General features: G+C 58.3%; 1 protein-coding gene across 5 annotated transcripts; it reads left to right on the top strand.

Moving 5' to 3' along the window:
• The first annotated feature begins 539 nt into the window (after window positions 1-539).
• On the top strand, window positions 540-10,544 carry INPP5J (inositol polyphosphate-5-phosphatase J). Of its 5 annotated transcripts, none has more exons than XM_075534124.1 (13): window positions 540-647; window positions 2,273-2,334; window positions 3,702-3,815; window positions 3,946-4,054; window positions 4,161-4,277; window positions 4,586-4,761; window positions 5,396-5,507; window positions 5,691-5,800; window positions 5,907-6,090; window positions 8,953-9,090; window positions 9,204-9,281; window positions 9,423-9,527; window positions 10,083-10,544. In XM_075534124.1, the coding sequence occupies exons 1-13, from the start codon at window positions 540-542 to the stop codon at window positions 10,542-10,544; spliced, it is 1,875 nt and encodes a 624-aa protein (XP_075390239.1). The 5 variants fall into 5 exon arrangements, with proteins under 5 accessions (XP_075390239.1, XP_075390237.1, XP_075390240.1 ...); XM_075534122.1 differs by having other exon boundaries at window positions 2,273-3,390; XM_075534125.1 differs by lacking the exon at window positions 4,161-4,277.
• Window positions 10,545-11,511: the final 967 nt, after the last annotated feature.

Here is an 11,511-nt window from a genome sequence, read left to right as displayed (position 1 = left end):
AGAGAGGCGGTGTGGGGAGAGGGTGAGTTGGGCAGGAAGGGGGAGATAGAGGCACCAAGACCTGAAAATGGGGCAAGGGTGGGGGCCAGGGCAAGCCCTGATCTGGCAGCAAGTCAGGAAGGTCTCAGGATCCTGGGCAGGGACTCGGGTGTCCCTGAGGCCCTAGGGAGGGTGCTGACCTCTGAGCCACCTGTCTCCACCTCACACTCAGGTGTGTGAATGCCCTTCCAGGGGCAAAGGCTGGCCTGAGGATGGCAGGAAGGTGGGGGCAGACAGATGCTTTCTTCCATTCTGCCAGTTGGGACCTGGGCCCGGCTCATGTGTCCATCTCACCCCATGGCTGTTCTAGCCACACGGCCTCTTTGAAGGGTTCCGGGGTGGGGGGAGGCCACTTTGCCCTGGCCACCTCCAGGTTAGGAAGTAGGCTCCTGTGCCTTTAAATTCTCAGCAGGTTGAAGAGGCTGATGACATCACTGGTGCCCGGGAGCAGAGGAGCTGGAGCTGAACTGAGGGAGCCCGGGCTGCTGGGGGCTGCAGACATGGAGGGCCAGAGCAGCAGCCGCGGCAGCAGGAGGCCAGGGCCCCCGGCTGGCTTGGGCTCTCTGCCTGTGCCCCATGGGGCTTCCCAAACAGGAGTACCCTCTAAGGTAGGACCCTGAAAACCTAGGTTCCACTCTTCCAATCCCTGGGGACCCCCCAACACCCTCCCCTCACTGCTGGCATCTTGGTGCCCCTGGCTAAAAGGCTGGCACTCTCCTCAGCCCACTGATTAGGGATTGGGCAAAGAGGATGACTTGGGGGATGGGAGGGTAGTGACAGAATGTCCATTGAAAGACAGAGCTAGCCAAATCCAGGAGCCCTCTGATGAGCCCTGGACTGGGCAGCAGGGGACCCAGTTGTACACCAGATTTGCTGTGTGACCTTGGCCGAGTTGCTTGTTCTCTCTGAGCCCATGCAAAACGAGGAGGCTTGTCCCTGCAAACTAAAGCTGTGACATCTGGGGTGTCTAAGTTGCTAGTGCCGGAGGCGGTGTGGTGGTGGCGGCAGTGGGGAGGCTTGCACAGTGGGACACTTGGAACCAAGGAGGGTGCCCGAAATGCTGCCAAGTTTGACAAGCCAGGTGGAGGCAGAGTTTTAGGTTCCCTGAACCGAGAAGGGCACAGGATGGGAAGCAGTCAGAACTGCGTCTCAAGAGGCAGGACGGGGCTGCTCTGGGGAAGAGACTGTCTTCCGCCCTCCCTGGCAAAGGACCTTCATCCTGTCCCCAGAGTGAAGGGGAATCAGGAATAGGAGATGGCGGGGGTGGGGGGAAGAAAGATCTTTGCAGGACCCTTGCTGTCCCACCCCTTCTACCTGCTGGGCAGCAAGGGGATACTTGCTTGCCTGTCCTCACAGGTGGGGGTGGTGGATGGGGGCACAGAGGACAAAAGTCGGGGCACAGAGAGGGCTGATGCCAGCACCAACTTAGAATCCTGGACTTGCTCAGAATGGGACGGACTAGTCCATGGGATTCACGGCATCCCAGCAAACACAGGGCTCCAAAACGCAGACTGTGAGACCAGATGCCCTGGAACATGACGGGGCAAGGGCACGGCCGGGGAAACAGGTGTACAGGTCCTTGCCCAAGGGCTCACAGAAACCGGGCATGGAATCTACAGGGCCAGTGTCAGCTCCAGGCGCTTGCCCACCGCACGGAGCCCTGGATTTGGGTGAGGAGGGCAGGAGGGCTATGGGACAAGGAGAGCTTTTAGGGGGTGGGGAGCGAGGGTTCCTAGGCACCTTGGGGACTCGGAGGGGAATTTAGCAGGCAGGACCCAGTGTAGGTAGCCCTTGGTGGGGGTGGGGGTGGTGTCAGGTCTGCAGCCCTCCGCTGAGAAGCAACAGGGGTTGGGGGAAGGAGGCTGTACAGGCTATCTGGCACCAGCCACCTTCCATCCCTGGGTGGGCAGGAAGTAGGTGCCGGCGGCCACGAAGGGAAGGAGAGGCGGCAGGTTCAGGCTTCCCGTCTGCCGCATGTCCCCCCATCTGTGTGAAAACGGTTTCAAACTTGAGGGAAGGGACAAGGTTCGGTGAGCTCTCTCCTCTAAGACAAGAGCGAGTGGAAGCAGAATGGGTTGAGGTGAGCCAACAGGACGAACTTCCTTTGAAAGATGTGTCTCTTCCTTAGCTAGATAGGCTCTGCTTGGGTCTCTACCAAAGTTGGAGGCCACCCCCCACCCCTCCCCACCCGGTGGTCCGAGTCAGCCTGAGTCTCTGACTTGTCCTCTGCAAGGTGGACCCAAGTTTTCTGCTTCCGGCGAAGGAGAAGGCAGCCCCAGTGCCCTTGGAACCGCGGCTGGCTCTCCCACCCATGGGACCACAAGCAGCGATGTCACCTTCCACGGAGGATCCCAGGCTGATTCCGGCCCCACTCTCTACCCTTGGGGGACAGAAAACATCTCCTGCTGACCACAGCTCCAGCCTGGCTCCAACATCTGTGGGTCAGCTGGTGATATCCGCCTCGGCTGGCCCAAAGCCTCCTGCAGTGACCTCAGGCTCAGCTGTGACTCCGAGCTCCCTAGGCCAGCTGGTGATGTCTGCCTCAGTCGGACCTAGGTCTCCCCCAGCCATCCTGGGGCCCAGCCTGGCTTCGGCTCTCAGGAACCAGGAGCAGCTGGGACCTAAGCCAGCACTAGCTGCCTCAGGCGTGAACCTGGTCCAGGCTGATGGACAGCTCTCACGACCCCGCTCCAGCCCCTCCCCAGTGCCTAGTCCGATTCTGTCACCCTCTCAGGAACAAGCCCCGGCTTTGACCTCCGTGACTTCAGCCCCAGCCTCTGGGGAATGGACATCTGCTAGACAGAGGGACAGCCCAGCACCTAGACCTTTCCCCTCAGCTGAGGGGTGTCTCCAACCTCCGGCTCAGGCATCCCGACCTGTGTGCACCCCAGCCCCAGCCCAAGCCCCTTCTGACCCCAGGCTCTCCCCCTCCTTCCGAGCCCGGCCTGAAGCGCCCCGCAACAGCACTGAGGAACCTGTCCTGCCTCGGCCCCCCCAGACCCTGGCCCTGGATGCGGCCCACAGCCCTCCGGAGCCTGGTTCCCGCTCCCCAGGACTGCTGTCCCCCACCTTCCGGCCCGGAGGCTCTTCAGCCCAGACAGTACCCCCACCTCTGCCCAAACCACCTCGCTCTCCCAGCCGCTCCCCAAGCCGCTCCCCTTGTGTGCCCCAAGTCCCTGAAGTGGCCCTCCCCAAGCCTAGCCCCCAAGGTATAGGGCCTGGTGGGCGCCTAAGCCCCAGCTTTCAGCCTCAAGAAGGTCCAGGCCCGGGCGCTACGTCCCCTCCTAAGGCCACCTCCTCATCCTCCTCTTGGTCGGCACAACCTACCTGCAAGAGCGACCCCGGTTTCCGGTGAGGGACCCCTCTCCCAAGAAAGGCTCCTGGGGGGGGGGGTCCTGGGCTCTGGGGCTAGTCCTTCTCCAGGACAACTCTGCCTGTTTTGCCACCCTGTGGGGGGTTCTTAGGCGTGCCAGGCCACTCTGGCACACTTGAAGACAACATCTCCAGGAACGGTCTAGAAAGGGCAGGAATGGGGAGGACTTCCTGCTCTCTGAGAGCTTACACCTACTTCCAAGTTTCTTTTCTCCAAGAGAGCCCTGTGGGAGAGGGGTTGAGGGCGAATATAGTGCCCAGCAGTAACCCCTCTGTGCCCCCGTCCCCAGGATCACTGTGGTCACGTGGAACGTGGGCACTGCCATGCCCCCCGACGATGTCACATCCCTCCTCCACTTGGGCGGCGGCGATGGCAGCAACGGCGCCGATATGATCGCTATAGGGTGAGGGGGCAGGGCATGTAGACCCCCCTCCTGGGCCTGTGGGACCCTTCAGATTTTCCCACAGGCGAGACGTTTCTAGGCTGTCCCCCACCCCCCGACACAATGCACCTCCACTCCTCCTGCCTCCCAGGCTGCAGGAAGTGAATTCCATGATCAACAAGCGGCTCAAGGACGTGCTCTTCACGGATCAGTGGAGCGAGCTCTTCATGGACGCCCTGGGGCCCTTCAACTTCGTGCTGGTAACGCCCCCAGACCCCGGACCTGCCGAGTCCCAGCTCCCCGGGGAAAGCCGCGGACTGGGGGCACTGAGTCCTGCTCCCGAGCCGCTGTCGCCGCCCGCTGCAGGTGACCACTGTGCGAATGCAGGGCGTGATCCTGCTGCTGTTCTCCAAGTACTACCACCTGCCCTTCCTGCGGGATGTGCAGACCGACTGCACGCGCACCGGCCTGGGCGGCTACTGGGTGAGCGCTGGAGCCCCGCGGGTGTCCCTCCCACCCCGCCTGAAAGGGGGCCTGAGGTGACCCTGAACCCTTGCCCTCAACCCTCCACCCTCCAGACTCCACCTCTTGGCCCACCCATCTCCAGCCCCCTTAGCCCCCGCCCTCTCTGGTCCCCCTTCCACCCCCCCACCCCCACCCCCACCCCCGACACACACACACACCGTCTGGGCTCATGGTGCCGCCCCTCCCCTAGGCGCCCTCCCTCTCCGGGCCCACCAGGTGCCAGTCCTTACCCCACCCCACTCCCGCCCCACCTGCCTCGTCCCCAGGGCAACAAGGGCGGAGTGAGCGTGCGCCTGGCCGTCTTCGGGCACATGCTTTGCTTCCTCAACTGTCACCTGCCGGCGCACATGGACAAGGCGGAGCAGCGCAAGGATAACTTCCAGACCATCCTGAACCTCCAGCAGTTCCAGGGACCCGGCGCGCAAGGCATTCTAGACCACGAGTATGGGCGGGGGCGGGGCCAAACGGGACGGGCGGAGCTGGCAGTCGATGGGCGGGGCCTCCGGGTCGTCTCTGCAAATTTGCTGGCAAGGAACCCTATTAGCACCGGGTCCGGGTGGGGAGTCGCGGGGGAGGGGATGACCCTCCAGACTACTTCTAGGAATAAGAACGTAGGTAAGAGTTTGTAGCAAGTGCCAAGGCTTGTAAGGAGGAACTTTCCTGAGGGAAAGGCAAAGGCTTGTTGAGACCAAATTACAAGCCATCCTGTCGATGCTGACTCATAGTGACCCCCTGCGGGTTTCAGACACTGTAACTGTCTAAGGAAGTAGAAAGCCCAGTCTTCCTCCCACGGAGCTGCTGGTCTCGAACTGCCAACAGCCCAACGTGTAACCACAACCCCACCAGGGTCCCTTAATGAGAGGGGGACCAAATCTTCCTCTAGACCCTCCCCTTGTGCCAAAGTCGGAAAGTCTGGAGGATCTGAAGCGCCGCACTCACCCACAGCAGCGCCAGGAAAACCTGCTCCTAGAGCTCCCCCCACCCCTAGGTGCTGAATGGGATTGGAAGGGGTTCAGGAATGGGGCTAGAGTGAACTCTTCATTTCACGCACCCCGCTGACTCCCACCACCCAACAGCCTTGTGTTCTGGTTCGGAGACTTGAACTTCCGCATCGAGAGCTATGACCTGCACTTTGTCAAGTTCGCCATCGACAGCAACCAACTCCACCAGCTTTGGGAGAAAGACCAGGTGTGGGATCCCACCCCGCACCCCCAGGTCCGCGCATCCCTAAGCTTACACAACACACCGAGAACACATCTGTATAGACCTTGCCTTCACCTGCCCTATGCCACCGCCTGGACTTGGGCTCTGGAGATTGGAGAGGGGTCTGCTAAGGTTCCTGTCCCCTTCTTTCCTCCTGGACCCTCACAGCTCAATATGGCCAAGAACGCCTGGCCCATCCTGAAGGGCTTCCAGGAGGGACCCCTCAACTTTGCGCCCACTTTCAAGTTCGATGTGGGTACCAACAAATATGATACCAGGTGAGCTCAGTTGTGGGCTGTGGTCTTTGGAGGAGATTCGGGAGGAGGCACCAGAAGCCAGGCTTGGGCTGCATCTTCACCCTGAAACTATCCTCGCTCACTGCAGTGCCAAGAAGCGGAAGCCAGCCTGGACAGACCGTATCCTGTGGAAGGTCAAGGCTCCTGGTGGGGGTCCCAGCCCCTCAGGACGGGAGAGCCACCGACTTCAGGTGTCCCAGCACAGCTACCGCAGCCACATGGAATACACAGTTAGTGACCACAAGCCTGTGGCTGCCCAGTTTGTACTGCAGGTGAGTTATGGCTTCACCCACCCCTCCTGATCTCCTCAGGTCTAACTCATCATCCCCTGTCCACTACTAAACCCTTGTAGCATCCATTCACGTAGTAGCTTGCGGATGGGGTGGTGGTGGTTGGTAGGGAAGGGGGAATGATTCCCCACTTCCATATGAGGAGACTGAGGCTCAGCTTCACGACCTCGTTTGCCCAGGGTTATACAGCTAGCAGGAGACAGAGTTCGGGCTTGAGCCCAGGCCAATCTGATTTCTGAGCCCACAGGCCTGGTGGTCCACATAGGTAAGCACGTGGCTGCTAACTAGAAGGTTGGTCGTTTGAACCCACTTTGCAGGAGAAAGGCCTGTGATCTGTTCTCATAAAGATTACAGCTCAGAAAACCCTGTAAAAATATAAATATATATATATATTTAAACCACTGCCATAAAGTTGATTCTGGCTCCTAGTGGTCCCAGGTAGGGCATCTGAGGCTTTGTAAATCTGGGCAGGAGCAGGCAGCTTCATTTTTCCCCTGCCAAGCAGCAGGTGGGTTTGGACAGCAAACCCAGGGCTTGTGTAACAGGTGCTCTGTGCATCTGAACAGACTGCACAGCACCTAAGGATGACGACATGAAAGAGATTTGGGGCATCTTATGTCATAATTCACATATGTAATGAAACCACTGAGATCAGAAGATATATTCAAACCCCAAGTAGCGGCATTCCTCCAGGACTTATTAAGTATGTATCCTACACCACGCATGCTAAGAATGATGGGAGATCCCCGGCGGTGCCGTGGTGAAGCGCTTGACTGCTAACTGGCAGCCTAGCGGTGTGAACTGACCAGCTGGAAGACGTGACCGTCCGTTTTGTTAAAACCTGCAGTCTTGGAAACCCTATGCAGGTAGTTCCCCTCTGCCCGGTTTGGTCGCTCTGGATCAGAATGATCTCATAGCCACAGCTGGAGTTTTTTCGGTTTGTTTTTTTCAAGAGCGATGTTGAAGAGGAGCAAAGATATGTCTTTAAAACATAACTATAAACTCGAAATAGGTGTTATACTTTCACCCTGGATTTAGGATGGAATCATAGAATTGGCTGAGCAAGACCCGGGAGAGCACCCTGAGGCCCCTGGCAAAACGGAGTAGGCCCCATGTGGGCAGCCCTGAAGCCCCACTCTGGACTCTGCTTTTCTTGATCCGATAAGGGCAGGTCCTGTGAGCAAGAGTGTTCTCTCCTGGTACTTGGTCACATGGTGTGTCAGTGGAATGCTGACCTGGGTTCTCTGCAGGCAGGGAAAATATGCCCACACCTGGCCTCCTGTTACCTTTGGTAAAGGACTTGGACATGAAGTTTAACCCCCAATCAGGAACTTGGTCTTGGGAGCCACTCCTTTTGGGCACCCCACCCTGTCCTTCCCACCTCGTCCTGTGGCCTTGAGAAATATCACCTTTGAGCACCTACCACTTGCTGAGTCCTGTGCAGGGCACTGGATGCGTGTTCTTCCTCTGACCGCCGCAGTGGCCCCCCCACTCACTCACGGCCCTCATGGAGCTGATTCCAACTCATAGCAACCCTGTGGGGCAGGGCCAAACTGCCCTGTGCGTTTCTGAGACTGAAACTTTCATGGGAGTAGAAAGGCTCATCTTTCTCTCTTGGAGCAACTGGAGGTTTCGAACTACTGACCTTGCAGTTAGAAGTCTTAGAATGCTTAGACGCTCCTTATGCATCTCCTCATTTTATTGGTAAGGGGAACGGCAGGTCACCAATTAACTTTGTTCAAGCAACAGAACAGACCTTAAAAAAGAAATCAAAGGAAGAAACCTCACGGCTGTCAAGTGAACAGTGGCTCACAGCGACCCCATAGCCCAGGCAACTCATCACGGGAGTAGAAAGTTCCCCTTTCTCCTGTGAGAGAACACACTCCCAGGGCAAGGGCAAGGGCAACACTGCACAGCTTTCAGAAGGCCCCACCCTGGGACCAGGGAGAGAATGTGCTAATTGAAGATGAAGGAAACCTGAACCCAGATCAACATTGCAGACAAAGGCCCGAGTCTGGCAACATCTGAGCCCTTCCCTTGGGGACAGGGGTGGAGCCAGGACCCTGCGCCTGGCCACCCTGGCCAACCCCACCCACACAGGGGCCCTCTGGTCAGCCTTGAATGGCCTTGGGGAGAGAATACTTGTGGTTTTCACCTAGCCTCCTAAACCGATTAGGCAATAGTGAATGGCCGCCTTAGTACCAAAGGCAGGGCTGAGCCTCAGGATGACTGAGGGCTTCCATGGAAATGAACTAGGCAGGGCGCTTACCTATTCTAGAATACCCAGTGCATCATGGGACTTTATCTGCCTCCCTTGCAGACAAATCCTTTGGGGGAGCGAGGGGGGGCCTACTGCGTTCTTTCCATTTATCCCAGACGTAATGAGAGAAACATGGGGTTCTTCTGCTCCTGTTAAGAGTTACAGTCCCAGAAAACCCACAGGGGCAGTTCGACCCTGCCCTGTAGGGCCGCTGTGAGTCAGAATGGACTAATGGCAGTGAGTTGAATTACCATGTTCTAGAAACTTTGTGAGACGCTTCACAGATGGTATCTCATTGGCTCTATAGAACACCTCAAAAGTCCTTAGGAGCGTGCAGGTGCAGAGAGGTTGAGCAACTCTCCCAGACCACACAGCCTGTCAGTGGCAGAGCCAGATCTCTTTTTGGACTCCCTAGAGAGGCAGTGGGCAGGAAGCCTGGCATTCATCCCAGACTTGTTCTGCCCTGCTTCGCCAGGGCCTCAAAGGCCCTTCGTCTCACTTGCCCCATGCCAAATCCATGAACCAAAGCCCTTAGCCCATGGGCTGCTCCTGATGTTGTCCCTGCTCCCACCTTGCCTGGGCAGTTTGCCTTCAGGGACGACGTGCCCCTGGTGCGGTTGGAGGTGGCAGATGAGTGGGTGCGACCGGAGCAGGCTGTGGTCAAGTACCGCATGGAAACAGTGTTCGCCCGCAGCTCCTGGGACTGGATCGGCTTGTACCGGGTGAGAAGGGCAGGGGTGATTAGCAGGATGGGGCATCACCGTGGGGTTCAGAGTTGGATGCCACACCTAGAGGTCAGCATTAGGGGTCACAACCTCCAATACTCTCATTTCAGGTGGGTTTCCACCACTGTAAGGACTATGTGGCTTACGTGTGGGCCAAACACGAGGACATGGACAGGCATGTCTACCAGGTACTTAGAGGACTGAGGGGATCCAGATTGCTTTTAGGGACTCAGACCTGGACTTGGGTAATTAGAGGGGAGGGTATGGTGGGACAGGGGCTGAGGCTGCCTCTCTGACCTTGACCTGGGTCAATTCCCTGGACCCACCAGGTGACATTCAGTGAGGACTCACTGCCCAAGGGCCACGGGGACTTCATCCTGGGCTATTACAGCCACAACCACAGCATCCTGATTGGTGTCACTGAGCCCTTCCAGGTAAGGAGGGCAGATGGGGTCCGGGATGCCCAGAGACCCTGGTCACATTCCTGGGCCGGCCAAGGGGAAGGTGGGAGGCGTGTGTCTTAGTTGTGTAGTGCCCCTGTAAAAGAGATGCCACAGACAGGTGGCTTGACCAACAGAAGTTTATATTTTCACAGTTTAGGGACCTGGCCATCCAAATCCAGGGGCCAGTCCCAGGGAAGTATTCCCCCAATTTCTGAGCCCTGGAGTAAGGGCCTGGTTGTTTCTGAGCTTCTGCTCCTGGGACCTCTTGCTGCGGCCTGGTGTCTCTCTCTCCCATCTCTGCTGGCTCACTTGTACAATAATCCCTTTATATCTCTTAAAACAAGCTGGACTCCACACACACCCTACAGGAATCCTGCCTCTTGAACCGTAATAAAACACAGCCCATTCTCAAATGGGTTTATAACCTCTGGGGGGCTTGGAGGTTAGGATTTACAACACATAGCATAGAGCAAGAGGAGTCTAAGGGGCCTTGCCGCTGGTTGGAGGTGGAGGTACCCCAGTAACCAGGGTCTCCCCCTCCTCCAGATCTCACTGCCTACCTCAGAGGTGGCCAGCAGCACCACAGACAGTTCGGGAGCCAGCTCAGAGGACGAAGACGACAGCACCATGGAGCTGCTTGCCCCCAAGTCCCGCAGCCCCAGCCCTGGCAAGTCCAAGCGGCACCGAAGCCGCAGCCCAGGCCTGGCCCGCTTCCCTAGCCTCGCCCTGCGCCCATCATCCCAAGAACGCCGAGGTGCCAGCCGCAGCCCATCACCTCAGAACCGCCGCCTGTCCCGAGTGGCTCCTGACAGGGGCAGTAGTGAGGAGGGGCCCTCCAGGCTGCCTGGCCCCTGGGTCTTCCCACCAACTGTGCCTCAAAGCCTGGGCCTGCTACCTGCTTTGCGCCTGGAGACCGTAGACCCTGGAGGTGGTGGCGGTGGTGGCAACCGCTCTTGGGGCCGTGACCTGGAGACCTCTGCTCCCAACAGCCTGTCCCCTAGCCCCTAGGGCCAGCAGGGGATGGAGGAGGGGGGCCTGGGGCCCTGAGGAGGCAAGTGGGGACTTAGCTGCCTGCTCTGCCCCAATTTTCCACAAACCTGCCTGCCTCCCTCCCGCTGCCGCTCCTGCTGAATCCGCACACAGGGGGTTGTCAACTGGGGTCCCCCAAACTCAGCTCCTTTATCATCTCAACTGTGACAGCAAAGCCCTGCCCTGCCCCCCACCCCAGCCCCAATCTGGGAGGAGGGGGATCGGGGGTGGGAGGCAGGAGACTGTGTTAGATGGTCCTGTTCTGGGTATTTCATTAGGAATTAAATTCTCCTGCCTCTGGACTCTTTGCTAACTTCTCCGCTGGGTGCGTCAAAAGGGAGGGAATCCAGAGGTCAGCCGGGCGGTGAGAAAACTGATCCACGGTGTCCCTCGGATCTGAGCCATGGCCCTGTGGGTTCTGGGCCATGTGTAGACCCATTTCAAGGGCAAGGAAACCGAGGCCTCCCAGAGGACCTGTGAGTCTCTCAGGATACGACACCTAAGCACAGGCCGGCTGTGTGTGCCTAGGAGGGCGGGCAAGGGTCCCAGGTGCTAAGCCCTGGCCATTCACCGGGTCTGTTTATGGCTCTACTTATCGGAGGGCAACGCCAAGGCTCAGAGTGAAGGAGGGGTGTCCCTGTCCTATGGTCACGGGACAAATCACATTTAGATTTTGGACAGAAAGATCTAGGGCTTCACTGGGAGAAATAAAACAGATGTCAAGGGGCCTCAGGAGGGAGGGCAGCTTAGGTAGCCCCTCCCCAGTGCCTCTGTCACTTCTGTGATATCCCTCATTCCCCGCCTGCTGCCCAGAGCTTCCTGTAGCTGCCAAGGGCTCAGGGTCCCAGGCAAGCCAACGAGTGAGCCAGGTATTAATATTGGGTTGCCAGCGCTGCTCCCAGCACCACGTGAACTGCTGCGTAGGTTGCCCACTTCCCACTCTCCT

This window comes from Tenrec ecaudatus, chromosome 16 (assembly GCF_050624435.1).
Source record: "Tenrec ecaudatus isolate mTenEca1 chromosome 16, mTenEca1.hap1, whole genome shotgun sequence".
Lineage (NCBI taxonomy): Eukaryota > Metazoa > Chordata > Mammalia > Afrosoricida > Tenrecidae > Tenrec > Tenrec ecaudatus.
Note: the sequence above shows the minus strand (reverse complement) of the source record. Positions and strands in the feature narration are given on the sequence as shown.

Bases quoted from the DNA above. Each gene is read 5' to 3' on its own strand.
- INPP5J (XM_075534122.1), top strand. From the start codon at position 540: ATGGAGGGCCAGAGCAGCAGCCGCGGCAGCAGGAGGCCAGGGCCCCCG. The intron at 3,391-3,701 runs GTGAGGGACCCC...CCCCGTCCCCAG, and splicing joins AAGAGCGACCCCGGTTTCCG to GATCACTGTGGTCACGTGGA. The intron at 4,762-5,395 runs GTATGGGCGGGG...ACCACCCAACAG, and splicing joins CAAGGCATTCTAGACCACGA to CCTTGTGTTCTGGTTCGGAG.